Here is a 26,975-nt window from a genome sequence, read left to right as displayed (position 1 = left end):
AGATAATTGTGAAAGAATGTACAGAATGTTTGCTCTGTTGGTTGTGATTAATATTGGAAAACCTGAATAAGTACATTCAACATATGTGATTGTTTATTTCTGACTGCATGATTAATCTACTAAGACTTAAAATAGGGAAGTCCCATTTTACAAAAAAAGAGGAAAACCCAAGTATAGTACAGGCTGAAACAGTTCATATATGTGGTGGCTTTGGAGATCGTTAAGTTACTAAACTGCAGCTTTTTTGCTGACATTGTCTGAACTTAGACATGTTTACCAGAAATCAGAGCAGAAAGATAATTAAAAATACAAGAGTCAGTTTCTGGGAGATGAGGAAACACCGCGCTACGCTGCACCGATGCCTCCTCCGAGCGGCAGTGCGACCCTGAAAGAGTACCGTGTGTGTGCACCCGCCGGGGCAAAGGTTCCTCTTCTTTCCGGTGTGAAAGCAAGCTATATTGTGTGTGTGTGTGTGTGTGTGGCCAGTCTGGGCCATGGATACAACCTTTAGCAGCTGCGAAATCTGTTTACTGACACCAAGCTAATAAAGTCCAGAACTTGGTAAAAGAAACAGTGGCCAGATTGGTAAGTATTTCCCTTAATTTCGGTTTGTGTCGTAGGGACGTTTTTTTTCTTTACACAAAATCAGCAACCGCTAGCTTTGAGCTCGGGTAACGGCAGCTAGCGTTAGCTTAGCAGGTTAGCTTCAGATCGAAAATGACAGAAGAGAGCTGTGATTTCAGAATTTAGCTATGCTATATATAGATATATTTCAACATCGACACTGTTTAATAGCTGTCATTTTCTAACAACTTTGGGGTTCGTCATTCAGTGCCAAATGTAACTAGCCGTTGTACCATTTTACATGTTAACAGTGTGAAATGCATTTACCGGTGTTCTTCTCAGTGTGGATGAGTTGAAACCCGAGAACAAAGATGTATTCTAGGCAAGCTAACGTTAATTGTTCACATTAACGGTAAGTTACCGTTGTTTTACTATTTCACCCGACTTGTTCCCCACCCTTAAAGTTAGCCTGCTGAAGGCTATCAAGTAACCGGCTGAGCCAAATTGGGCCTTTCCATGTCTGCAAAGGGGCAGTGTAATTCTTATCTATTATAACACATTTTACAGAACAACACAAGGGCCTCGTTAAGTTAAAGTTTAATGTTTAGATGGGTTCAGACAGTAGTATAGATGCATTTCCTCTTGTACGGGCTAATATACATTTTCGCTAATCTCCATTCATAAATACACTTCCCTTAGTCCACTCTTCATATAGATCTCCGCTGTAGGTACGAGTTGACAGCTTAACATATGATACTAGTGATTGTTAAGTTGACTCTTTATGGCACTTGTGACCTGAGGTTTAACTGAAGGTACTAGTTGGTGTGTATTTTTGTTTCTGAGCTCAGTGTTTCTTATACACAGATTTAAGGTGGCCCACCACAGTGTCAGACCAGCCTGCCACAACTTCCTTACACTAACGTAAGAAAAAGGCACTTAAGTTGTTAAGAGTATCCCATTTTTCCCACTGCTCTTTGAGTCATACTAATCCCTCACCCAACACAGATTATAAAGTAAGGAATGTGTGGTATTCCCTTAAACCCTGTACTTCACCTGTAACAGAGCTGGAGACATACAGAAGTCATAAGCCATGAATTGTCACTTTTGTGCATTTTTAAGATCTATGGCTTCATATTTCTGAGACAACATACTGTATAAAGTCCTCATAAATGATTTATGTTTCCCCCTTCTGTTTGAGGCACATTTTGATCATTTTTGTTGTGGTCTTAAGACTGCTGTAACAGATTTCTTTTTTTAAACTGCACTATCCCTAAGTCAGGAATGTCTTCAAGAAAGGAAACTGTCCTTACTTTGCTGTCATTATGAGCAATTGCTGTCCCCTCACCATGTTTATTATCAATATGTGTAGCTCTGTTTGTTAACACAATGTAGGAATTTTGAATGATCTTGGTACTGTACTTTGTCCATAGGTTGCAGAATCGGAGTGAGGCGTGTTGACCGGTGAATGCATAGAGTCAAGAAGGTCAAACTTTGTGACAATAAAGAAGGTATCTGGAAAAGGTACAGTATGACACCTAGGGTTCATGTTATTTCTCTTATCACTGCTTTGATGCTTTGGAAGTTGTTTAAATTGATGCATTTAAAGGAAGTAGAACTGAAGTTGTGCCTAGTTTTTTTTGTATTTTTTGCACTGCTTATCTGTTATTTCTAATGTCAACATCCAGCTGTGTGACAGTGAGCATGACGGCTGTGGACGGCCTTTCGGACAGTACAGAAGTAGTGGAGATGGAGGATGTCCCATCTCAGTTCTTTGTGGAGAAACACTCTTGGGAGGGCCTCCGTGACATCATCCATTGTAGCAGAAAGTACTCAGGCATGATCGCCAACAAGGCTCCCCATGACTTCCAGTTTGTGCAGAAGAAGGATGAGAATGGTCCCCACTCTCATCGGTTATACTACCTTGGTAAGCCACTTGTCAGTTTACAGTGTTGCATGGTAGCGTGTGATTTGTATTAGTTATATACTACTCTCTTGTACTCTTTTCACTTGACCTCAGCCTTGTTTTCCCGCTCGAGGCAGCAGAATATGATCGCCTCATGACATTAAAACAAATCACTGTGTGAAATTTCTCCTTTTCTTGTTTTTGCTGTCGTTGAAGTTGCCTTTTGTTTCTTTTCTGTGTGTGTACCAGGAATGCCTTACGGAAGCAGAGAGAACTCGTTACTCTACTCTGAAATCCCCAAGAAGATCCGGAAGGAGGCCCTCTTAGTGTTGTCATGGAAACAGATGCTGGATCACTTCCAGGTGAATTCCCCTTCTTCCTGCTCGTGCAGTGCCAATGCCAAACAGCACAAGGCAATGTGTATTTTAGATGTTTTTGAAAAATCCCCTGTAAGAATTTTTGATAGATTGCAGCCTTTTCTTTAGTTTCACTTTCAAGCTGGTTTCATTTTAAGATAAGGAGTCCCTGAGGGAGTGACATTACAGTTATTTTAAGGATCTGAAATATGCTCTGAAACTTGAAATATGCTCTGAAACTTGAAAGATTGAGCAACCATGTCAGAAACTATGAGAGGAATGCCTTGACTGAACAATCATTATGTAGTTTTTTGATCTGGGAGGGGATGGGTCAGTTGAATGTGTCACATCTGATATTTCTCAGTAATGATACTGTATATATTAGTAAACCAACAATTATTTGCACAGATAACTTGTATATTAATTATTTTCAATTTCTACTAATGTTGTACATCTGTCGTTTCTCTAAGGCTACGCCGCACCAGGGGGCCTACTCTCGAGAAGAGGAGCTGCTGAGAGAGCGTAAACGTCTCGGGGCATTTGGTATCACCTCTTACGACTACCATGCTCAGACAGGCCTGTTCCTCTTCCAGGCCAGCAATAGTCTCTTTTACTGTCAGGATGGAGGCAACAATGGCTTCATCGTGAGTATACTGCTGTTTTTTCTTCAATTTGGAATTCTCACTCTGGACAGATGTCATTTAGAGAAAGGTACAAGTCTGTAAAGTCAGAATTCCACAATGCCGCTGTGTAGCCTGTGCTGGGACTGATGAAGTACTTGACAACAATCCAAAAAGAGGAAGGGTGTTACTAAGCATCTGCTAGGTAGGGCTGTGCTGTTGCTGTGAGTCAGTTAAGCCAGTGTGTACTTATTCATAATGGTGTCTGCAATTATCTGTATGTTGCATTCTCATAGCAAAATGGATGTACTTTTTTGTATTTATAATTTTAATACTGTTGCCTAGAATTAATCAAAATGTTTTGGTATCACATGTATATTATTACAGTACTACTACAGATCTGACACCATGCTTACCATGCATTGCAAGATATTATGGGGAGAAGTCTATATATCAAGTTGTGTGATTTTCATGCATTAGCTTCGGATATAAATTGCATCTCTGCTAGAAATCTTAGCTATAAGAGAGTCACGGAGGCACCAATTCAGTTATGTGAGAATCTTTGGACCTATAGTTTATGTAGCAACTGTTTTGTTAAATTGGTGTTTGTGACATTTGGTGATCCTCCTCTTTGATGATGTGGTTGGTTTGAATCTGGGATCCTGATCAAGATTGTTTAAGTTACCTTTATTATTTGAGAAGGCTGCATCTTCAGGGTGCCTTTGCATTGATGTTTGTGTCTTTTGTAACTTTGATACTTTGATACATAAAGTTGTTAAATTCCTATGTCATGGTGTTTCCCACCCTACAAACAATTGGATCACTTGTACATTATAATGTTATTGATTTCACACCTATTGAACAGCTAGGACATTTAAAAACATCTTGAAGTTTAGCATTTGTCTGCAGGCCATGTCTTTACACACAAGTTAGGTTGGAGGTATGAGATTGAGGAGTTGGTGATTATTAGAAAAAAACTTTTTTGCACTTTTGAAGCATTATACGAGGTGCACTGTTCATTTTATTGAAAATATTGTTAATTGTATTGATTTGTTGTCAAGTGCCACGTCTGTTTGTGTCTGTCGTCAGCTTGCAGAAATCTTTTAAGAAAGCCTCCTGATGGAGCAAGGTGCACTTCACTGTGCTCAGTGTACCTTCTCATATCTATGAAACGTTCTGAATTTAAAAAGATCCTTTATCTTTGCTTTCAAGTGTACTTCTTTCTTTGCCTTTGGCTAATATTGCGTCTGTTGGTTTTAGCAGTCTGCTCCTGTAAAGCCAGTGGAGATCAAGACCCAGTGCTCAGGGACCCGCATGGACCCCAAGATCTGCCCTGGAGACCCTGACTTCTTCGCCTTTATCAACAATAACGACCTGTGGATAGCCAACATTAAGACTGGCGAGGAAAGGAGACTCACTTACTGTCACAAAGGTGAGAAGGTTTTGGGTTTTATTTAATTATTTGAATAGTTGACAAAAGGCCGTACAATGACATGTTTACATGATATGTATTTACTAGCCTTTAACATACTGTAACTGCATAGTATTTTATAGTTTGCTTTTTTACTGTTATACCAATTAACATTACATGAATGTAATCCTTTATCTTTTTAAATTTTCTTCCAGGTGTGGATAATGTTAAGGAGGACCCCAAGTCTGCAGGTGTAGCAACATTTGTCATCCAGGAGGAGTTTGACCGTTTTACTGGCTACTGGTGGAGTCCCTCAGCAGTGGAAGGTCAGCAACTGTAGCATTAGATATGCTTTTTGAATGTACATACACTATTTTCTGTATAAACTTCTTAAATTCATTATTTTCCTCCGCTTGTCAGACCCTGATGGAGGTAAAACAGTGTACCTGCTGTATGAAGAGGTGGATGAAACGGAAGTAGAGATTATCCACGTTCCATCTCCAGCACTGGAGGAGCGGAAAGCAGACGCATACAGATATCCCCGCACAGGTGATTGCAGCCATATTTTATACACACACATGCTTGGAGCAGTGAATTGTTTTTATTTGCTATTTATATAACTTCACATTTTCTCTTTTTTTTTTAATTTATAGGTAGCAAAAATCCACAAGCTACCCTTAAACTTGCAGAGATCAAGACAGACCATCAAGGAAGAGTGAGTCTTTCACTCTTGGCTTGTTTTCCTTTCATCTCCCATGTCGTCATCAGGCGTTTCTAATGTGTGTGTTCATACGTGTCTACAGATCGTGAGCACACAAGATAAAGAATTGGTCGTCCCCTTCACCTCCTTGTTTCCAGGGACGGAATACATCGCCAGAGTAGGATGGACGAGTGATGGCAAATAGTAAGATGATGTCACCATCTTCAAAATAAACAAATCTGCTATTTGGATTTTGTGTTATTGTGAGATTTTTTGGGGGAAATGCGCAAACATACATGCTGTTCTCTGTAGCATTTGAAGGAAAATGTTATGTTGCTGGGCAAGATTAGATGTTTTTCTTTTTTTTTTGCTTCTTCTTTTAAAGTTTTGTCTGCTCTGTGTCCCCCTAGTGGCTGGGCAGTGCTGCTGGACCGAAGTCAGAGGAAACTACAGCTGGTCCTGCTGCCTCCAGCCCTCTTCATCTCTGTCACAGATGACCCAGCTCAGAGGCAGGCCAGTCTGGAGGCCGTGCCCAGCAACATGCAGCCGTACATAATCTATGAGGAGACCACCGATGTCTGGATTAATGTAGGTCCTTTCACCTGGCACACGAAGATTAGCCTCTCAGTTGGCTTTTGGTTTGGCTCAAAGTTATTATATTTATTCATATTCATATTTTGAATTTGTCATTTTGTTGTCATATTTACCTTTGTGATAGAGTTTTGTAAAACACTCAAACCAGCACACCGCGATCAGAAATGGCATTATAAAGCTGATACAGTCCTAGTTTTAACTAGAGAGGGTTAATGAGTAGATCACTGATGGTGCATGAAGGTTTCTGCAGATCAACTAACTGTTCTTCTCTTTCTACAGGTTCATGATATATTCTATCCCTTTATTCAAACAACAGAAGATGAGTTTAGTTTCATTTGGGTAAATGAGTCGAAAACAGGTTTCAGCCATCTGTATAAAATCACTTCCCTGTTACAACCGGGCTGCTACCACTGGACAGAGGATTACCAGCACATAGAGGGTAAGTGACTAGTAAATGTCTATGTATGTCTTTTTTTAAAAGTGAATAGTATTTTATCTCATCTGGACTCAACTGTCAGGGTTTACGTCAGAGTTTTTGGTATGTCAAGGAGCATGTTGATTCTGTTATCTGCTTTTTCCAGGAGACTTCAAATGTGCAATCAAGGAGGAGGTTACATTGACCAGTGGAGAGTGGGAAGTGCTGGCAAGACATGGTTCCAAGGTTAGACGAAGTCCATCAGTATTGCATATAAACACTTATACCTGTAAATGATATGCAGGTAACTATAGTGCAGTCAGAAACAGTTTTTTTTCCCAGGATAAGAATTCTTGGCATTACAAACTCCTGTAGGAAGAGAAAAGCAGCAACACTAAGAAATCTATATCTGCATATATTGCAAGTTGCAGTTTATTCTGGGAAGTTGCTGCTGTTTCCTTAAAATATTTTTCTTTCTATCTAATGTTGTTTTGCTTGCCTTACTGCTATTGTCTTCTCATTCTCCTTCCATTTTTCTCTCACTGGCCCATTTTACCTCTCTCTCTCTCTCTCTCTCGCTAGATCTGGGTGAATGAGGCAGCCAAGTTGGTGTACTTCCAGGGAACCAGAGACACTCCTCTGGAGCATCACCTCTACGTGGTCAGCTATGACTCACCCGGAGATGTGGTCAGACTAACCAAGCCTGGCTTCTCTCATAGCTGCTCTGTTAGTCAGGTAAAACTTGAAAAATAAAGTTGTAAGGCAAGCAACATGGATGATATTTTAAAAATAAAGTAAAGTTAAAAGCAGCTGTTTAATTCGGCACATATTTTGTAGGTAAATGTGGGCTTGTTTCAGGAAAAATGTAACTTCAATGACTAGTTAACATGAAATCCATCACCAATCATTGTTAACATTGTTATCATTTTGAACTTCTCTGCTGAAAAGCGGTTTCATTGTGGCCATCACCTTTGGAGCAGTAGCCTCTCACACCGTGAATGCTCTCCCTTTAATTGGAGACCTCCCAGCTGCACAGCTGGAGCTGAAGCCGAAGCCACTGGCAGCTCTACCCGTCAACGGACGCTTCAGCTGGGTTTAAAAGAACTCCTTTAGCGCTAACGTTGACCTTAAATGGCCCCATTCACCATAACAGTGGATTATACGATGTGAATCCCAGTTGTCTCTGATGAAAGTTTGTAAAACTACTTGGTGTACAAATAGTAACTATGAGTATGAGTGCTCTAGTTTCATATGGTAGGAGAGAGGTCATGCTAGTAACCCCTCTACGTCATAGAGCCAGTCACAGATGGAGAGATTTCCTCCAGCAGGTCAGTTTTGCTGTTAGCCGCTGTTAGCACCTGAAGCTTCATGCGAAAATGGTTATTATAATTTTATTCCCATTTAAGTTAGCAGAGAACTAACCGGAAGTTAGTCGGCTTGACCAGTGGAAGTCTGTAGTGAGCATGCTCTGCATACCGGACAACTGATTAAAAACTCTGGTATACTGTGAAATACAGAGAGATTTATCATGTAGTGATTGGTTTGATCAGCATTATGTGAATTCATTTGGCAAGGGCTTGAATTTAGGACTTAATTTATATGTAAAAGTTCCGTACTGCAGGTTTAAGAATGATGAAAGTTAAGACACCTTCAAAACCTGAGGAAAGCTGTCAAAGCTGGGGATTGACTGGATAGTCTGCAGCATAAAAGATAAATGTTCTCCGGCTGTTAAATACGCTCTACGCTGACAGTAGCTCATGTTGAGCATTCTTACACAGATCTGTGTAGGATGTTTCAGCATTCCATATCTTCTCTCAGCTTTTCTGTGCCTTCCTTGACATTTTTGTCTCCCTCTCTTTCCCCTCTCTCTCTCTCTCTGCAGAACTTTGACTTTTTTGTCAGCCACTACAGTAATGTGAGTACGCCTCCCTGTGTTCATGTCTACAAACTGACCAGTTCAGAAGGTGACACACTACACATGGTACCAGAGTTCTGGGCCAGCATGATGGAATCACCAGGTAAATGGGATTTGATGTTAACCCCCATATAGTTCTTTTCCTTACAAAGACACAGAAAAACATCTTGACCTATCGGTAGTGTTTATAGACAGATAGTATCCTGCACATGTAACTATGTAGACAACAAACAAACAAATTTCTGTTTGACATATTTTGCAGTCATGTGGCACTTGAGGAGTCAGAGCAGCGTCTAAAACTCAAACCCTGTGCCAGATCTCGATTAAAATATCTTTGTTGCATTGGCAAATATGTACGTAATTTGGCTCAGTGAGTATTTTTTAGTGAGCAATCTGGCCAAGTGTGAAGGTTGTCCAACCTATCTGTGGCTTTATTTTTGGAACAATCAATAGAGCTAAGTCTGTAGGGGAAAGTTGAGGTCTGGTTTTGATTAGATCAAGGACAGTCGGTTCGATCTACAATGGCGTCCTCCAGACAATCCTGACAGCAATCAGATAATGTGGTGCTCAACCATCTACGTCATCTTGAACGCTTTGTGTCAGAGTTGATTGTCGCTTATGATTCAACCACGAGTGAGAGAGCAATTCCTTACTGTCATGTGTTGTCGAACGACAATATTCCCCAGTTCCTTTTCACAAGACTTATTGGGATGTGTGGTATTTATGTGTAACACTAACATGTTTTTATCCATTTTTTTAGATGTTTTTCATACACTAAATGCAATCTGCTGCACTTGTAATATGATTTCCACTAGGAGTCGACCCTGTAACTCTGACAGTTTTACCCTGCGCTAAACTAATGACCATGTGTTAATGTGTCTTCCAGGTTGCCCGGGAGATTACAGTCCGCCTGAGATTTTTGACTTTCCAGGGAAGTCGGGCTTCCAGCTTTATGGGATGGTTTACAAGCCACACAACCTGCAGCCGGGCAGGAAACACCCGACAGTTCTCTTCGTGTATGGAGGCCCACAGGTTAGTGGCTATATCCTGTCTTTGCTTGGTATTTGATGTAATCATGTGGTATCTCGTCAAATGAGATCTCATTGTGACTGCTATCCTTTTGTCCTAGGTTAAGCATTTAGAAGAACATTTTGTGTATGTATGTGTTTCCAGGTTCAGCTGGTTAACAACTCCTTCAAGGGGATGAAGTACCTCCGCCTGAACACACTGGCCTCTCTGGGCTACGCTGTGGTCGTCATTGATGGGAGGGGTTCCTGTCAGAGGGGCCTTGAATTTGAAGGAGCACTTAAAAACAAAATGGTAAAGTAGGAGTTAGATAACAAACTAGAGGGGAAATAGGAAAAAGGTTGCACAAGTATCAGTTTAAATAACACTCTGATGTGCCTTTGTCTACTCAGGGTCAGGTGGAGATTGAAGACCAGGTGGAGGGGCTTCAGTATGTAGCAGAGAAGTTTAACTTTGTGGACCTGAGCCGTGTCGCCATCCATGGCTGGTCCTACGGCGGCTTCCTCTCTCTCATGGGCCTCATCCAGCGGCCCAACGTCTTCAAGGTTAGGAGGCCTTTTCGTCCTTCAGCCCTGTTTTTATCCTTAAACTCACTTTCTATCAGTTAGCGTTCTCTCATTTAGCCAGAAACAGGGAAGCATACTACAGTTTGTATCTTGTATCACCATGTAGAACACTTTAAACAGCATGAATTGCTTAATTCCTGAAGTATACTGTCTTAAATCTGAGCTTGTGGTGTAGTTGCCACTTACATCCACATGGTGTCTGTGTTGGACAATGCTACAGTGCTAACAGCCTTCAGTCAGTATGGATATCTGTGGATACATCACTGTAGAGGAATTGAAATTTAATTTTGTGCCCATGCTTTTTTCCACCTAATGTATATCCAACTGAGCCATAATATCAGAATATGCTGTAGAATTATTGAAACATTTCAACATTTTTCAGGAACACACTAAAAAAAAATTAAACTACTTCCTTTCTGTACCATATTTGTTGAGTTACTGTCTACGCAAAATGACTAATTTCCACAATATAATAGCATTTTTTGGTCTTCATTTCTTCTCCATCTGACCACATTGCGCCTCTGTCAGTTGGCTATTGCAGGTGCCCCGGTGACTGTGTGGATGGCCTATGACACAGGCTACACAGAGCGTTACATGGATGTGCCTGAGAACAACCAGCAGGGCTATGAGGAAGGCTCTGTGGCGCTGCACGTGGACAAGCTGCCTAGCGAGTCAGTACACATATGAGTGGCCAATAGTGCCTGTATTATTGCACCTAATTTAACCATACTGCATGTGTACATGTGTAACTGCATAGATATTTCATCATGGCTGCAGGGAACTTCTTATTTCTCTCATATTCTTCAGTCTGACATGTATGTGTCAAAACTATTTGGACGTATAGATCTTGTTCTTATACCTTTTTTTTTTTTAAATAATACTTAATTTTAATCATTCTCATGCCTGACCTAAAGTATGACTCACAAATTTATGAAACTATGAACCTCTTTAACAGGAGGGAATGCTTTATGAATATCTAAGCATGTCTGTGTGTCTTTTGCTGGGATCAGACCACACAAATTCAGCCCGATTTTGACACAGTTTTGTTGCCGCTGAAAAATTTCCAACGTTTGGGCCGATTTATGAACGTCAAGAATGACGAATTGGCCTTGTAGTGTGACATAATCAAAGAACAGTCGTGTGACACCCCAATGAAAAGTCTAGCATGTCAGAATCTTTTGTATTTTCCTGCCTAGTTTGACATCTCCGTGTTCCTTGACGTTGACCAATAGGATGGCAGAGTGCTCTCTGGCGGACATAAACACCAACACAGCCAGCTGCTGGACAGCTTTGACTTCCTGTGTTGGTGTTTTCATATGTGCACCAGAGAACACTCAGTTATAGTGATTGTGAAGCCACCTGATATTAAAACAAATATTTGTATCTTCATTTACCAGAGTATACAATTCACAAAACCCAATCATTTTTCCCTCCACGAGACCCTCTGTTTACATACAGCGTACCTGGTAGCTTTATGTAATGTTCTTTACATGTTAACACAATCGTTACCTCAAGTTCTCTGTGAAGGATAGACAGTCCATACTGTCCCCTTTTTGACATCCAGGAACAAGCCCACAATTGTTTTTTCTTTCTTTTCGGAACATAAGACTGACAGCATCAAGTGTCTCTGTAGCCGTGACTGACTATTTCTTGACCCTCCTTGACCTATGCACTTGCGCAAGGACATGAGCAATGATTTGTCAGGGTCATACTTGTAGTGTTGCCGGTCGCCCAGACAAGACACGGCAAGAATTTCTGGCACAATGATTGCCTAATCTGACATGGTGACCATTGTGAAAGACAAAAATATTGTGTAGTCTGATCCTGGCATTAGATGTACTTTTAAGTTATGAACATACAATTTTTTCACTGCCAAATGAACATGCAAAATTTGAGGTGGCAGGCTAAGTCAAGTCTCAGTGTTTTAGGGACTGAGGACAGCCTGAGGGCTCGTCAAATGGCATGTTGGAGCACTGCTCTTGGATACTGACTTGAAACTAGAGTTGCTGAAGCTCTGGAGCTGCAGTATTTCACCTTTCTGTACATTTCTTTGGATCACTGAAGACTCCTTTTTTAAATCATGAAGGATTGGAGAGTGTTTCACTGTTTAACATGTGTTATTTCAAGAATTTCACTGTATATCTTAATAGCATATTGAAGCCTGTCATATGGTAATGTATCATACTGAAACCATGTAATCCATGTTGTTCCAGGCCCAACCGTTTGCTGATTCTCCATGGATTTCTAGATGAGAACGTGCACTTTTTCCACACCAATTTCCTAGTGTCACAGATAATCCGTGCTGGGAAGCCCTACCAACTTCAGGTTAGCATCACAAGCCTTATGCAGCCCACTAACATATCTTTCTGATGCTGCCATATGAAATCTCTACATGCTAGGTTAACATTATTTGTAAATAATGTAAATTACTAATTCAATGTAAATTACTAATAATGTCTCAAGTATGAGTCTGCTTTCCAAAAATGTACAATATCCCTAGTATATGTGCAGTTTGAGTGTTTTTTTTCATATGATCACGAACAGATTCTACTAGATACAAATATGTAGTGCACTTGTACTGAAATACTAAAAATACTTTACTAAAATACTAAATACTAAAATAAGTCAGGTCTGTTTATTGGTTGCTTTATTGTCATTTTCTAGGTCTATCCCAATGAGCGACACAGTATTCGCTGCCCTGAGTCTGGAGAGCACTACGAGATAATGCTGCTGCACTTTCTACAACAATACCTCTGAAATGAGACAAAATGGGAGAAGTGACGTCTAGTTTCCCCTCTGTCCTCCTTTACCCTTCCAGCTCACCGCCCATCTATACTCTCCCTGACCTCCCCAACCCCGTCTGACTGTTCACCCTGTCATCGAGAGACTATCAGCCACAAAGCCACTCTCTCTCCTATGAACTAGTCCTCTCGCTTCTCTACTATACTTCCCTCTTTCACTCTCTGTCTCTTGTTCTATTATTTGCGTGCTTACTCTGTCTCCTCCATGCCCCCCCTCCCCTCCTCCCTCCCCCTCCCTGTGTACAGTCTGGGGTATGGTTTACGAGCACAGAGATTTGGTGTCTCACCCTGAAAGCTGAACAAAGACAAGGACATATGGAGAAATATTTGCAGGCTGTGTCACATTGACTCATCGCTCACCCACGTCCTCATCGCTGCAACCATGATGGTTTTTGCCAAACGTTATCGTGTTGTTTCCTCCCCTCACCCCTCCGGCCCCACCTGTTTTATTCACTTGAGTCAGTGGTAAGAACGGGGGTTACAGTTCACGGATATGAAATGGAACCTATACACATATTGGCAGACATGAGCTCATATACTACATATGTAAAATACAGTTTATTTCATACATGAACACTGTCACTCACTCACTCACACAGAAATGCAATATCCATACATACTGTGAGTCTGTACCTTGCAGTTTGTGTGATGATGAAGAAAGGAAGACTCTTGTTTTAAGTGTGTGTTGTTTAAAAATAAAATATTTTTATGGATTTTTATTCTTTTTTTTTTTTTAAATGAGTGCTGACAAGCTGCTCATTGATATTTTCACGCCGTTTTCTCCCCTTACATTACATTGCTCGAGATGTCTGCTTGCCTTCTTAACACATAATTTATATTTGCCAAAGTACCTCTTGACTCTTGATCATGCTGGTATTTCCTTTTTTTACTGCAATAAAGACAACAGGAGGGTGAGCACTGGAGTCTTACAACAGCTTTGTACCACCGGAATACAATTTGTACATGATAATGAATAAATGTATGAATCAATCACATGCTGTCTTCCACTGCAGTCTTCTTATTCATGCAATGTGTTAAAGCTCATGTACTGTATGTTAGTTGCAGCATGTGTTTCATGCAACCAGGCTATCTTACTCTCTAAAGCACTTATCTCAAGTGAATTTACCTGTATTAACATTCCACTCTGACCCTTAATTATGCCCCTAGTCTCAAGTCCTGCTATTCACATGAGAGCTGCACCTGACCAAACCTCCACCACTGCTACAACAAGGGCTTTCTTGCACAAGTGCAGTAGCAGATGGTTGTTGGTTCTTCCTCCCTCCTCTTTTATGGAGAGCACAGTTGCTATGGTAACCTTTTTATAACGGGATACTCGTAGGTGGCTGATGCCCAACCTTGATCTGAGAGCTAGATAAGAGGAAATCTGCTGCCCTCATTTATTAACACCACCTCAGCCTAGGGCATCCTGCTAAGCCTCTCAGCATGAACCATCAGTAAGCAGGTGATTGTGAGAAACTGGCACCTTAAAATATACTTATTTGCTCTCCTGCCAAGAGTTAGATGAGAAAATTGATACCACTCATGTCTGTAAGGCAAATATCAGCCCACAGCCAGAAGCCAGGTAGCTTAGCTCTGCATAAACACTGAAAACAAGCTAGTCTGGCTCTGTAAGAAGTTAACAAAATCTGCCTACCTCTCACCTCTAACTGGTAATTCACACATTATAACGTATCTTTTTTACTACTTTGTTCTGTGAAAGAAAAACAAGTGTAAAAACGACCACGTGTGGTTTTATGGAGGTGTTATGTGCTGGACTATTTCTTTGGTGGGAACAGTTGACTCTAGTCTTGGTGGAGCAACAAAATAGCTTGGCAATAACACACCCCCGTAAAAAACAAAACAAAACTAAATGTTCTTGGGTTTTTGTATGGACTTAACAAAAGTGATAAATGAAGTGTAAATTAGTGAGCTTAAGTGCATTTTGTTTTCTTTTGACAGACCCAAACTAGCTGTTTACCCATTTCTTTATGCTAAGCTAAGCTAACCAGCTTCTAGCTCCAGCTACATGCTCAGTGCAAAACTCAAGAGTGGTATTGAACCTCTCATCTAACTCTTGACAAGAAAGCTAATATGCACACTTAATAAAATTAGAAACATGTGGGATATGTGTTTTGCATTCATAAGAAATACTGTGACTGCTCCACAGAGTAATTTTAATAAGAACCAAACATGTCAATTGCTATGCTCTCTGTTCCTCTACAGGTACCTAGTGCCATCCCTCAGTTAACTCTCCAACTGTAGGACAGCCAGGCATGGACTTTCACTTTTGATGGTAGAGGTCATTTCAGAGCAGCTGTCATCAGATCGGCTGCTACAGAGGTTGATCCTGAACCAGTTGAAGCACATTAACAGTAAGCCTGACAAGGACGCAGAGAGAGGTGCTCTGAAAAATTAAAGGTGACACCAAGAAGATACTGAAGTTTGCCTCCAGGTAATACGACTAAGCTGCTAAAGTCTTAGAGGTTAAGATACAAGAGATCTGCCACGTGTATGTGGCTTAATGAAATAGTTTAAACCGTATGCGTGTGTTTAGGCCTGCAGTTGGTTTAAAAAACAAAGAAAATCTCCTCATCCAGACAAGTTTTATTGATTAGTGATGAGCTCAGTTTACACCAGTGGATTATTTTAAAAATATAGAAATTCTACTGTATGTCACAAAATTTTGGAGTGATGTAATAAATGAGAATCAAGTAGAAACCTTGATTGTTTGACATGGAAAAGAACAATATGTGAAGAATTAATCATTTGAAATGTCCTCTAAGTTAAACCATAAATTAAACTAAATTAACATTTTCTACCACCAATGGCAAACAAATCCAAAATATTTCATTCAGGCTAATTTGCTTGCATTTGATATAACAAAATGTATAATAAAATCAGTTTGCATATGGGCGTATCCACTTATCTTGACTCTGGTTGTGGTTTATTTCTCACAATATATTATTTTTGAAATATTTGTGAATTCTTCTGTTTTCAGTTGACTGTTATGTTAGTCTACTACCTTGAGCTGTATTTGTCTGAAACTGTACTTTTTAAGTGGCAACAATACACAGACAGAGGGCAATATTAGTTTAAATCAATTTTATTGGCTTCTTATGGCCATAAAATGGTTATTTTCTCTTAAAAAACAATTTTACATCTGGTAAACACAACAAAGACAATATAAATTACAAACAGGCAGCACCAGAAATATATATATTGATTCTTTACAGCATTTAAATAAGAAAAGGGAACATCTACAATAACAAACTCTCAAGTCACAAGGACACAGATAACACACAACAAATGGGTAACAGTTATATTTCTGAAAACACGGGTGACATTCCTTCATACACTATTTACAAAATTATGTCTCTCCTCTTAAAATAAGTCAATATGACTTAAAATCATTAAAATCTCCACAGAAAAAATAAAGTCAGTGAAGTATATGCTGATTTGATTCAAAATTGCAGGCAGAAAATATATTGTACAAAGGCTGGAATGGTTTTCAGTGCCCAACGAAGTTCTGAGAAAGAACTGCTTTCAGTCTTGACACAGTTTCTACATTGTAATCCTAGTTTACAGTGATTTATAACTTTACATAATGCTTTTGAACACTAATCTCATCATGTTCATGTGGAAAACGACTTTGTTTTAATTAAGTCACCATTTGGTCCGCACCATTGAGTTTAAAAGGTTTGCTTAATCAGCCTGCGTTTTACTCCCTACATCCATCTTTTACCAAATAAGAACAGTTCTTAAAAAGTTTTTGTGCTGACTATGCTGTTTACTTGCTACAAAACCACATTCAAACTCAACAACAGCCCACATACACAGATGACACCACATGTCTGGTGATGAGTCTTGACTTGCTGGGAATTCTTTGTGGCTTACAGCACTGCAGACAGGCCAGGACTTGCTCTGTGACACTGTCCTTGCCAGGGGCCCCCTCCTTCACGCCAACAGAAGGAAATAACTGTAATGGTACAGCATGTAAAAAAAATTTCCACTGCACATTTTATGCACGTTTTATTTCTGTCTCTTCTTCCATCTGTGGCTCTAGGTGCAGGGAGGGAAACTGCTCGTCTCTCGGAGAACAGAGCAGTGGAAACGTGGAACTCATTTGATGTGAGTTCTTTGTGCTTCTATTTTTGAGCCTTTGGGCTTGGCTGTGGTATGAAGTCTTCCTCGCAGGGAGAAAACCAGGGGAATGGAAACCTCTACCTCATCAACCAAGCACCAAGAAAAGAAAGAATAGTCCAACATCTACTTCTTTCTCCCCCTCTCTTTGTCTTAAATGTTTCATCCTGTCTGTCTTTATTCTTTATGACTTGTTCTCAACTGCAGCGGGGGCAATCATCATCATGCTGGACTTCAGGGGGTAGTAGCGGCCCCTCCAGGTCTTCCAGAAGATGCCCTGCTTCCTCTGGTGCCGCTGCTTGGGAGGAGGGCTCTGGAAGTATCTTCCGTTTAGGTTGGAGCGACCACAGTTACTGAACCACCAGCCACCTGCGAGGACAAAGGATAATGTCAGGTTAGATGCTGAGTTTTTATCAATCCATATTTGAGCTCTATAACACGTTGGTCTCTGGAGATCTAACACTAGAGGCATTTACCGGAGAGGTGCTTGGCACAGTTGGTGTCATTTTTCTGGTCATTGTCTTGGTCGCGGGTGGAGAATGGCAGGCCGGATGTGGCATCAGTCCCCAGAGAACTCTCCAGAGTGCTGAAAGTGCCGGTCTCCTCAATCTGCAGTGAATATTTGGTTTCCTGTCCACCAAGTTGGAAGGGGAGGTGGACGGATGCAAAGTCATCCCCCCAGTCAGAGAACTTGATTTTGAGGGTGTATCCGCCAACTTTGGCAATGGAATGGATCTTTTCAAGACCCAACCAGAACTCTCCTGGAGAAGATGAGAAGAGGAAAAGAAGCAGTGAGAAAAGTATCCACTAATCCTCAAACTGAATTTTAATCAGTGAAATCAATCAAAGCAAGTAAATCCATTTCAAGCTTATCAGTGATAAGATGCTTTTGGAAGCCAGCTCCTGCTCCCTGATGCAGTGGTTATAGACACAGTTAAGTTGTGTGAACAATCACTAATCTGGCCAGCTAACACTTGTCCAGTCCAGTGCTGGAGTTAGCGAGAGTGAGACTGAAAAGAGCACTTACCATTCAGGTTGCCAAAGCCTTTCTCGTAGGCCTGCCATAGCTGGTCAAAGTTCACTGAGCCGTCCTGACGCCTTTGGATCACTGTCCATCCACCATCTGGTCAGAAAGAGAGAAAAAGAACTAATCAGAAAAAGCCAAAACAGCAGCTTATTGTGAAGTTTAGAACTTTGAACTATTCCTTTGTTTGACGTTGGTGACCTGATGTCTGAGTAGTTAGCAATTATATGCTAAAGCAAATGAGGCTGGTGAAAAACATTGACTCTGCTTACCAGCTGTCATCTCACAGAAGACTTTAAAGGGCTCTGCGTTTATTGGTTGGATGGTGTAGACCCCGCTGGTGGTCTCTCCTCTCAGGAACAGCTCATGACAGTCTGATGCCATTTCTAGAAGAAGAACAAAAAGAAAAAAAAAAACACAACAATGTTGAGACAAACTGCTCCATATCACTGCAAGGCCCCACAATCCAAACAGCGCTATCACCTTTCCTCTACACTGCCACCCATACTACTTATACATGACACATTTAACAGATGTGTTTTTCATCATCTTTAACCCCCCTTGAACTTTGCACTGTCACTGTGATAAACTGGGCAAAAGTTGTTTGTGAAAATGAGGCTGAAAGCTCGCTGGCTAATTCCAAGTGCACCTGTTCTGCAGGAGCCACATCAAGAAGTTTAACTGCTGTTTAATCTCTATTTTCTTCCATCTTTCTTGTTTTGAGGCAATTGTAGAAATCGGCGTGTGAGTTATTTTTAAGAGGCATTTGTGATTCTGGACTTTTTTTTTTACTCTACCCAGTTTTCATAAGTAGGTCATTCACCTCTCAGCGATAGGTTTCCCTGCACTACGAGAGCACAGTGTTTGCAAATAACACTATCATTCTAAGTGAGCTTATCAGGAAGTCTGGAGATATAAATGTGTCCCCGATAGTGCCTTCGACCTAGTCTTAACAAGGGAGGGAGCAAGTGAGAGCTTCCCTCTCAATTATAAATATAACCCTTCTCCCAGTTCCCAAGCAGACTTGCCTCTTTACTGCTGCTTGGCCTTCCAGGCTATTGAGTTACACACTACTACCCTTACATTCCTCAACCCCCTTTTCCCCCTCGTCTCATCCACCTCCCCCCCACCTCTTTGGCTTGTCACACATCCCTCACGTGCAAAGCAGCCAGTCGGTGACGTAGGCGTGCATGGCTGGTGCATGGCTGGTGCATGGCTGGTGCATGCATGGGGAGTGATCAAAGGGTGGTGAGGGGGGGATAGGGGCTGCTGCTGTAAAGGGACATTGGAGAAGGCAGCGATACAAAGCAGGAGGCAACTGGAGCTGTCATGTGCTTCAAAAGGCACAAGACTAATAGCATCCCTCCCATAATCCATAAAAAAGGATGATATCATCACATGAGGCCGTTTAGCATCTTCACACAAGAAGCAATAATAAATGTTATAAAAAATGTGCTTTTTTGTTGGCTCCTGCTCATTGCTTCAGTGGAAGCATGCCAGGTGACTGCGGAACAAAACAGAACAAAACCTCATTAGTCTGGAATGACTTTTACTCTAGAGGCATGAACTCTTGGTGGCCAGTCGTGGCTGTAGTGTGCCTCAGGGTCAGGGGTTCTCCTGAACTTTGGCACACTTCTTATTCATTACAATGGGAGAGAAGGAGGAGATGGTGGTGGGGGTTTTGTGTGAAGGGATGGGGGAGGAGAGGAGAGGATGACTGAGGAGGAGGAGGAGGAGGAGGAGGAGGGATGTCTGACTCCGTGACAGATCTAGGGGAAAGGTTGCTCATTTTTGAGGGATGTACAAGTGTTTGTTGTACACCAAAGGTGGGATGTCCTTTAAAAAAAAGAAGGGAGGAGGCGAGTGTCTTCAAAACAGTGGAGGATATCTGTACAAAGTTCACAGATAAATTTAGACCGTCTTTTCCCTGTTTCCTCCACGTTTTCCCTCCTTTTTTTTCTGCACGGGCACAAGTACAGTAATCTGAGGAACACTGCATGCTGGATTTGTACAAAGCCTCCCCTCTTCTTTCCAGGTCCCCCCACCCCCCACCTCCCACCCCCACCACCACCACCACCACCACTACCACCAGCACCACCACAGAAATGATCTGTGTGAGTAATCCTGTTGTGTGACCCGGACTGAACGCTCTCAGAGCCCAGCGAACTTTCCCCCAGTTGAAACCTTGCCAGAGAAACTTGTTTCTGTTTTACTCATTCCTAAAATCCTGCTGATGTCAGAGCTGTGAGGTGTTATTGTGATTTGTACTGGCTGACTGAACTCAACTGTTGCCTCAGCCATGTTCACCTTTCACCTACTTCTCATCCATGACCATCAGAAATAAGGTGTGAGCTCAAATTTATTGCAATTTATCCCAGATTTTTATATTATTACTGAAACTTGCTCATACACTCTTAAAAAATATTTTTTAAAAACAGGCTTTGTTTGTTCAATATGTAAAGATTTTTTTGTTTTGCATCCCTGAATGCTACTAAAGTAAGACCAAAAAGTGGTGGGCTGAGAAAGCTGAAAGTGTGTCTCGACTCTTCCCCAGTGGGTCTTTATCCAGCCTGGATGAAAGCAGGCATTATGACTGCTGGTCCAGTCATGATTCAGTTCAGATGGGAACAGCAGCTGCTTGGCATGGCTGCAGACTGAGGGCATCATTTACTGACTGTTACAATTACTGTAAGCCACAGTATAAAGGGCACTGACTCAACTGACAATGTTAATTTCCCCTTTTCTCTACTATTTGTCTCAATGGATGAGTCTCCTCTGTGGTGATTGAAATAAGGCTATAATAAAACATGAATGATGTATATTTTATAGTTTTTAGTTTTGAAAAGCAGGAGGCCTAATTTATGTATTTCTAAATAACGAATCCTCATTACTCATGTCATTGTGTTATGCTATCCTATATTAGTTAAAATAATGTCGTTAAGATGCGCAGCATATGTCTAAAGTCCACCAGTTGATACTTCTGGAGTCACGCTGAGCAGAGAAGCGTGTCCCAAATTGATTAGATTCCTTGATTTTAATTGCTAGTGATTTAAGCTTCTTTATGGCCTTACTAAACAGATGGCCCGCCACATTTAGCGTCTGATTTTGTCCCGTCGACTTAAGACGCTGTCAAAGGAGATTTTGGACGCTTTCTGGCTTTACTTACCGACTGGTGAGTCGCGCTGCTCCGGGTCGCGACTTTGCACAGAGCCGTCAGTGTCGCTGCTCGGCAGGGATGCTCTCTGTCTTGACTGCTGGATCTGAAAAAAAAATGTTTCGAATCAAAAATGAGATTGCAGATTTTGTTTAAGAAAATAAACACACGGTAGAGTAAATTATTATCACAAGGAAATGCAGAGCGTGTGATTACAAACTGTATGGGTGATTGCAACGCTTCCTCACCTGACTTTGCAGGGTTCTGATGCGCACATTTTGCTTGTCAAGCTTCTCCTGCTGCAGTCTGATCCGCTCCATCAGATCATCAATGCGTCTGTTTTGAGCCTCCAGCATCAGCTGACAGAAAAAAACAACACAAAGGTACCACACATTTAGCATTTTATCAACTTTATTCCACACCGCGCCTGTGCGTAAAGTACGGCGCAGCAGTGCTTTAGAAGACATCACTAAAGAAGCATCAGAATTTACACAACAAATGGGCCACCTGCTTGGTTTCACTGAAAAGTCTGAGACATAGATCCTAGACACATTTCCACCCCTAAATGACAAGGACTTCTCCTTTCCAACCAGCTGTAGGATGGTTACATAACTCCCTCTTAGCGCGGGATTTTCCATCCCACTATAAAGCCTTTCAGGTTCACATACTGCTTTGTAAATGGAGAGGTGCACAAGAAAAAAAAAACAGCGCTCATGTAAGCCCCTTTCAACTGTTTTATATGGACTAACACTAACCAGGCTGTAAAATTTGACAGCTGTTAAAAATGATCTGCACATTCTTGCAGCTGATACATGCATATCCCTTTGTCTGGCAGCCTTTAGTGTTTCCCTGCACGTACTGCACGCTCTTCCTCCACGCCATGCAGGCTTGTTAACCAACCCCCCTCCACTCACATCCACCACCCACTGCTTGCACTCTGTGCTTTTTGATTTAGTGCCTTTGAGCTCACAGAAAGGGCCTGATCATAAAAGCCAACTGTCCGTATATACTGTAAATTCACTAACAAAGAGTCCCTTTAACCGTCTACTGCAGTGCAGCAGCATTTAGAAGTTTGTCTGGCTTGATTGTATTTAATTGTATTTTGATGTAACAAGTGTAAGAATTATGTGTATATATGTTCCATACAGTGGAAAACCTCTTTGGGCAATGAATGACTTTCATTATCCTCTCCAACTAACTCACTGTCCAGTATCACTGCTCTTATCTTAACATGCTCATACCTTCCCAAACAAGTTACCATCAAAACCCAAAGACAGAAACTCTTTCATTCTTACCTGGACGTTGCGAGCATCACTGTTGTTCTTGGCAGCACTGTTGCCAGTATTCGAGTCAGGCAGCACTGCGTCTCCCTGCAGCATGCTGTCCACCTTCTCCTCTAGCCGGCTCATCCTCTCACTCATCGTCCTCCTCTCCTGCTGCATCTCCTCTGCCTTCTCTCTCAGGCCGGCTGTGACATTCAGCAGCTGCCCCTCTCTGTCCTCCAGTCCCTGGGCTCGAGCCTTCAGGGTCTCCCCCTCCACTCGCAGCCTCTGGCTTTCCTTCCCCAGCTCGGTCACTGTGCGATTGAACACCTTCAGCTTGGTGGAAATGTCCCTCATTTGGACTTTGGTTTTGTCCACATGCTCCTTCAGCCCCTGGCCCAGCTGCAGCAGCCCATGGGCAATGACATTCACGTCATCCCATGCCGCGTACTGTACACGCTTCTCCTTGGCACTGCCGCCGGAGGTCGATCCCCCTTTCCTCTCGAATGGGAAACCTGTAGCCATAAGCACCACCAGGCACAGAGTCAGAGTTGCCAGTGTCGTCTTCATTGCTGCAGTCTTGCTTAACTGTTGAAATCTTTCTTTAAGTGGTGTGTTGTCTGGTTGCAGAAGCGTCCCGCTCTGTCTTCTTGAGTTGGATTTGAGAGCTCAGGCTCCTGGCTGAACAGCCTACAGCACAACTGTTATATAGTTTAACAGCCCTCAACTCTGAGCTGTAAGCTGCTTGCCATTGGCCAGCCGAGGAGAGGGAGGGGTGCAGTTACTCTCAGGTTTCTGTCCCTCCTCCACCTCTCTCTCTGTTAACTATTCATGTCAGAGGCGGAGGAGGGATGTGATATAACAAAAAGATTGTCTTTCATCTCAGCACAGTGGGAGACAGGGACTACATTATCTACAGGATGAAACTAAACATTTGATATCCCCTGCAGTGAAATACTGGAAATGTCAAACTTTTACTAGCACAAATTGAGATATATTGTTAAATGAACACTTACTATGATCTGTATAGTCACTCTGACTACGTGAGCTAATCCCTTCAACATCACAGGAATTTGATAATGATATCAGAAACCTGATTAAAGGTCATGGAACAGAGAGTGGAGATGTGTTTGAGGAGGTCATTTAATATCACAATAAGATGTGAAGAAAACAACCTGTCATGTGCAGCCGCTTTTTATGAGGGATTTTAAAATATCAGGGGACATCATTTACTGTAAATCGGTCTGATTTAAACTGAGGTATAAAAGCAAATGTACTCAGCTCTATTATGACAGTGAAAGCGATAAATGCCATTACGGGCTGTAAGTGGACCACCCACACTGATGGCATGAAAGATGAAGCCCAGGCTTTTACAGAGCAGAGTCATCACCATCTGAGGAGAGTATCTCAATCTGTTCCTCATGTCATTAATTCACACAGTCATTAAGTGGAGTCCTTTATGTATTTCATTGTTACAAACTGATGAAATTCAGTTCTATGGATCTTGCTATTAGTCTATTTTCTGACTCTAAATATATGTTTCTGAGATTATTTAGATAATTAGTTTTAGTTTCAGGGGTATGATAAAGGCAGTAATTAGTAAAGTAGTGTAATTCAAATTTATGTTATCAAGGAAACAGCATATTAGATTATCTACTACTACTAAAAATAACACTACTGCAAACACTACTAACAAGACAGAGAGAGAATTCAGACAAAATAGTGATAATTAATGAATCAAAAGCAAAACAAAAAGAAATTCAAGACGAATTCTGTATTGTAGACAATGCCAACTTAATCTTAAAGCAGTAAAAATGGTTACTCCCCTAATCCTTAATTGATTCCACTGAATGTAGCATACCTGTTATCATTATTATACTGTTATATCATATTCTTATACTACTGATTCAGATATTAGATCATGATTACAAATTTGCAGTTGTGCAAACAGCACTTCCTATAATCTTTCTTGGGATATGGTGAGGAATAAATGAAGTCAGAGACAATGTTGAGCATGTCAGGAAAATTCGTACAATTTGGCCTGAGGTGATCCTCGGCAAAGATCTGCTGCTGGGAGGCTGGTTGACTGTGAGAATTAGGGGAAAGTTCACAGCACAGAGAATGGCCACATTACAGGCCGTAGGGTTTTTTAACAACCTCTGCCGAGGAGCTCGCAGGCCATACGTGATGCGGGGCCAGACCACAAAGAAGGAACTGGTTTAACCCTCTCCTGTCTGCAGCCCAGACTAAGTAGGTGAAAGGTAACTGGGAGACTGATGACAGTGCTGAGAGGGGAAACTCAGTGCGAAGGAATTACAGGGCCCTCACTTATGTGTCTGGAATGTAACAAACATGCGTTATATTCGTTAAAGCCTTGGCAGGAGGGGTTTTCCACTTGGAAGGCCAGCGACTGCTCAGTTCCAGTTAAATATAAGGTTTTCTTCAAGTAATCTTCTCCAGACTGGTGTATCGTTTGTGATGCTGATTCATATCCTTTTAACTACTGTACTGCAGGATTATCATTGAATGGACGAAACCAAATAGAATAGAGACCGGTTTGAGCCAACAAATGCAAAAGTTGAACTTGATGAATGTCTGGTACACGAACGTCATGATCTTACATGCAAAGAACGTACGTGCCTTGTTGCATTCTTATGGGACATTGCAGAACTTGGCAGGGATGTGAGTGCAGCGTAAGGATGTAAAAAAGGATGTGAAAGAGAAACTGCAGGCCTTCATTTCTGTTTCTTCTTTTTTTCATTCTATCTCATGCATTGAGAGGCTGGTTGTTTCAGAGCTTGGTGAAGTACAATGTATGAAGACCTTAGGTCAATTTGGAGAACTGCGATAGATCTGGATTTTGTGGTGCGAGGTTGACGCTGACATGATGTGAACTGTCAGGGAGAAATCTGGTTTTTCTTGATACTGTAACCACGTTGTAATGATGGGATGAGTCAGTTTCCATCATTACCTCACAAACAGACTTGCATAATAATCCAACATTATATTGTCATGTGTTTCAGACCAGTATGTCAGAAGTATTCTGATCTTTTATTTAAGAAAAAAGTAGTAATACCACAGTGTAAACATACTCCAGTACATGAAAAAGAACTGAAATATTATTATTATTAAATGTACTTAAAAGTAAAAGGAGGGTACTCATTATGCAGAATAGTCTCTTTCAGTCATTTTATGTTATATTGGATTATTATTACAGATGCATTAACCTTGAAGCAACGTTTTAATGTACATGGTTGAGGTAGAGCAAAATATTAATAATATTTCATCATTATCAATATACTGTTGGATTGTTTGATGTACTATATTTTTTCAGATCACATGTTTTGCATGTAATTTCTTAAACATCTGCAAAGTAACTGCTATTAAATAATTGTAATAGATTATAAAGTACAATATTTCTGTCTCAAAATGTAGTGGAGTAAAAGTGTAAAGTAGCATGAATTGGAAATTCTCGCAAAAAAGTACTTCAGCATTGTACTTAATTACAGTATTTGAGTGAATATAATTAGTTGCTTTCCACCACTGGATTTCATCATGGTGAAGAGAAGAATAAAATCAGCTTAAATAAGAATGTCCAATAGCCAACTAGTCTGTCCGCAGACAGTATAATATTTACTTTAGGACAGACTAAACAAGTGGATGAAATAAATAATGTCTGTGATAACGAACAAGGGTTGTTGGAATTTGTCTCCTTTGCGTCCTCCCGGCCGGCTGCATGTTACTGATCACCACCGGATCTACACCTCGCCACAGCTGCTTATTTAATTTCCCAAAATGGCCGCTCCCATTTTAGCCGGCATGCTGACCTTTTACCCAGATTCCAAACACATCTGTAAATCCCAGTGCAGCCCCCAGACTAAGTCATGTACGAGGGGATGGAAAGAGGGAGGAAAGAGAAAGAAAAAAAACAGGTGCTAGAGCCTGTTAGAGCAGTAAACCTCTGGTTCCCATGGATAGAGAGTGATCTGTGATCTTTTCCATTTGGGAATATTTTATGTGATTTTTTTCCACTTCTCTTTGCCAGAAATACATATTCAAATACATTTGAATATAGTAAATAATCTTGCATAAGGATTCTGACCAATTTGGAAAGGGAAAACTGACAATTGAAAGCAATAAGGAGGAACAAAAACCATCATCAGATAGGGTACTCAATTTCACACACATACTGTAAACCATGTCTTGGGTTGTGTCACCTTCCCAGCTCACTTCTCAGATTTATACCATCTGTACATATGTTCCTCATTTCCAGTTATCTGACTGCACAGCCACTGAGGTTTCAAAATTGAATGGAGTTCATGACTGTCTTGTGATTGAGCAGAAAGGTAACTCAGGATTTGCTGGAAAAGTCATTAAGAGCTGCAGGGAGATATGCGTTCTCATTAAACATATCAGGAAGGGTGCTGGTTTGTAGGTGTGTCATAATTATAACTCATGTATTTTTTTGTGTGTTGGGTGTGTGATGAGGTGTTAACAGTATGTTAGATGTACATTTCAAAGTCT

General features: G+C 41.1%; 2 protein-coding genes across 5 annotated transcripts; one reads left to right on the top strand and one right to left on the bottom strand.

The window, feature by feature from the left end:
• Window positions 1-409: 409 nt before the first annotated feature.
• LOC137193986 (dipeptidyl peptidase 9) lies at window positions 410-13,866 on the top strand. 4 transcript variants are annotated; one of them, XM_067605486.1, is made up of 22 exons: window positions 410-585; window positions 1,429-1,485; window positions 1,995-2,085; window positions 2,250-2,488; window positions 2,717-2,829; window positions 3,294-3,467; window positions 4,707-4,875; window positions 5,070-5,180; window positions 5,275-5,403; window positions 5,508-5,569; window positions 5,658-5,758; window positions 5,965-6,142; window positions 6,428-6,587; window positions 6,730-6,809; window positions 7,146-7,298; window positions 8,446-8,581; window positions 9,365-9,510; window positions 9,652-9,798; window positions 9,897-10,049; window positions 10,599-10,741; window positions 12,284-12,395; window positions 12,735-13,866. In XM_067605486.1, exons 3-22 carry the CDS (start codon window positions 2,030-2,032, stop codon window positions 12,825-12,827), a joined length of 2,655 nt encoding a protein of 884 aa, XP_067461587.1. In that variant the 5' UTR covers window positions 410-585; window positions 1,429-1,485; window positions 1,995-2,029; the 3' UTR covers window positions 12,828-13,866. The 4 variants fall into 4 exon arrangements, with proteins under 4 accessions (XP_067461587.1, XP_067461584.1, XP_067461585.1 ...); XM_067605483.1 differs by having other exon boundaries at window positions 4,704-4,875; XM_067605485.1 differs by lacking the exon at window positions 410-585 and adding an exon at window positions 726-976 and having other exon boundaries at window positions 4,704-4,875.
• A 2,092-nt stretch (window positions 13,867-15,958) lies between these two features.
• angptl4 (angiopoietin-like 4) lies at window positions 15,959-23,153 on the bottom strand. Its single transcript, XM_067605482.1, has 7 exons — window positions 22,485-23,153; window positions 21,438-21,548; window positions 21,202-21,295; window positions 18,308-18,421; window positions 18,039-18,134; window positions 17,488-17,772; window positions 15,959-17,380 (listed from the first exon to the last, which is right to left on the bottom strand). The coding sequence occupies exons 1-7, from the start codon at window positions 23,019-23,021 to the stop codon at window positions 17,196-17,198; spliced, it is 1,422 nt and encodes a 473-aa protein (XP_067461583.1). The 5' UTR covers window positions 23,022-23,153; the 3' UTR covers window positions 15,959-17,195.
• Between the last annotated feature and the right edge of the window lie 3,822 nt (window positions 23,154-26,975).

Source organism: Thunnus thynnus, chromosome 12 (genome assembly GCF_963924715.1).
Source record: "Thunnus thynnus chromosome 12, fThuThy2.1, whole genome shotgun sequence".
Classification (NCBI taxonomy): Eukaryota; Metazoa; Chordata; class Actinopteri; order Scombriformes; family Scombridae; genus Thunnus; species Thunnus thynnus.
Note: the sequence above shows the minus strand (reverse complement) of the source record. Positions and strands in the feature narration are given on the sequence as shown.

Bases quoted from the DNA above. Each gene is read 5' to 3' on its own strand.
- LOC137193986 (XM_067605484.1), top strand. From the start codon at position 2,030: ATGCATAGAGTCAAGAAGGTCAAACTTTGTGACAATAAAGAAGGTATC. The intron at 10,050-10,598 runs GTTAGGAGGCCT...CGCCTCTGTCAG, and splicing joins AGCGGCCCAACGTCTTCAAG to TTGGCTATTGCAGGTGCCCC. The intron at 10,742-12,283 runs GTCAGTACACAT...ATGTTGTTCCAG, and splicing joins GTGGACAAGCTGCCTAGCGA to GCCCAACCGTTTGCTGATTC.
- angptl4 (XM_067605482.1), bottom strand. From the start codon at position 23,021: ATGAAGACGACACTGGCAACTCTGACTCTGTGCCTGGTGGTGCTTATG. The intron at 21,549-22,484 runs GTAAGAATGAAA...TTTTTCTGTCAG, and splicing joins GTGATGCTCGCAACGTCCAG to CTGATGCTGGAGGCTCAAAA. The intron at 17,773-18,038 runs GTAAGTGCTCTT...CATCTTCTCCAG, and splicing joins AGGCTTTGGCAACCTGAATG to GAGAGTTCTGGTTGGGTCTT.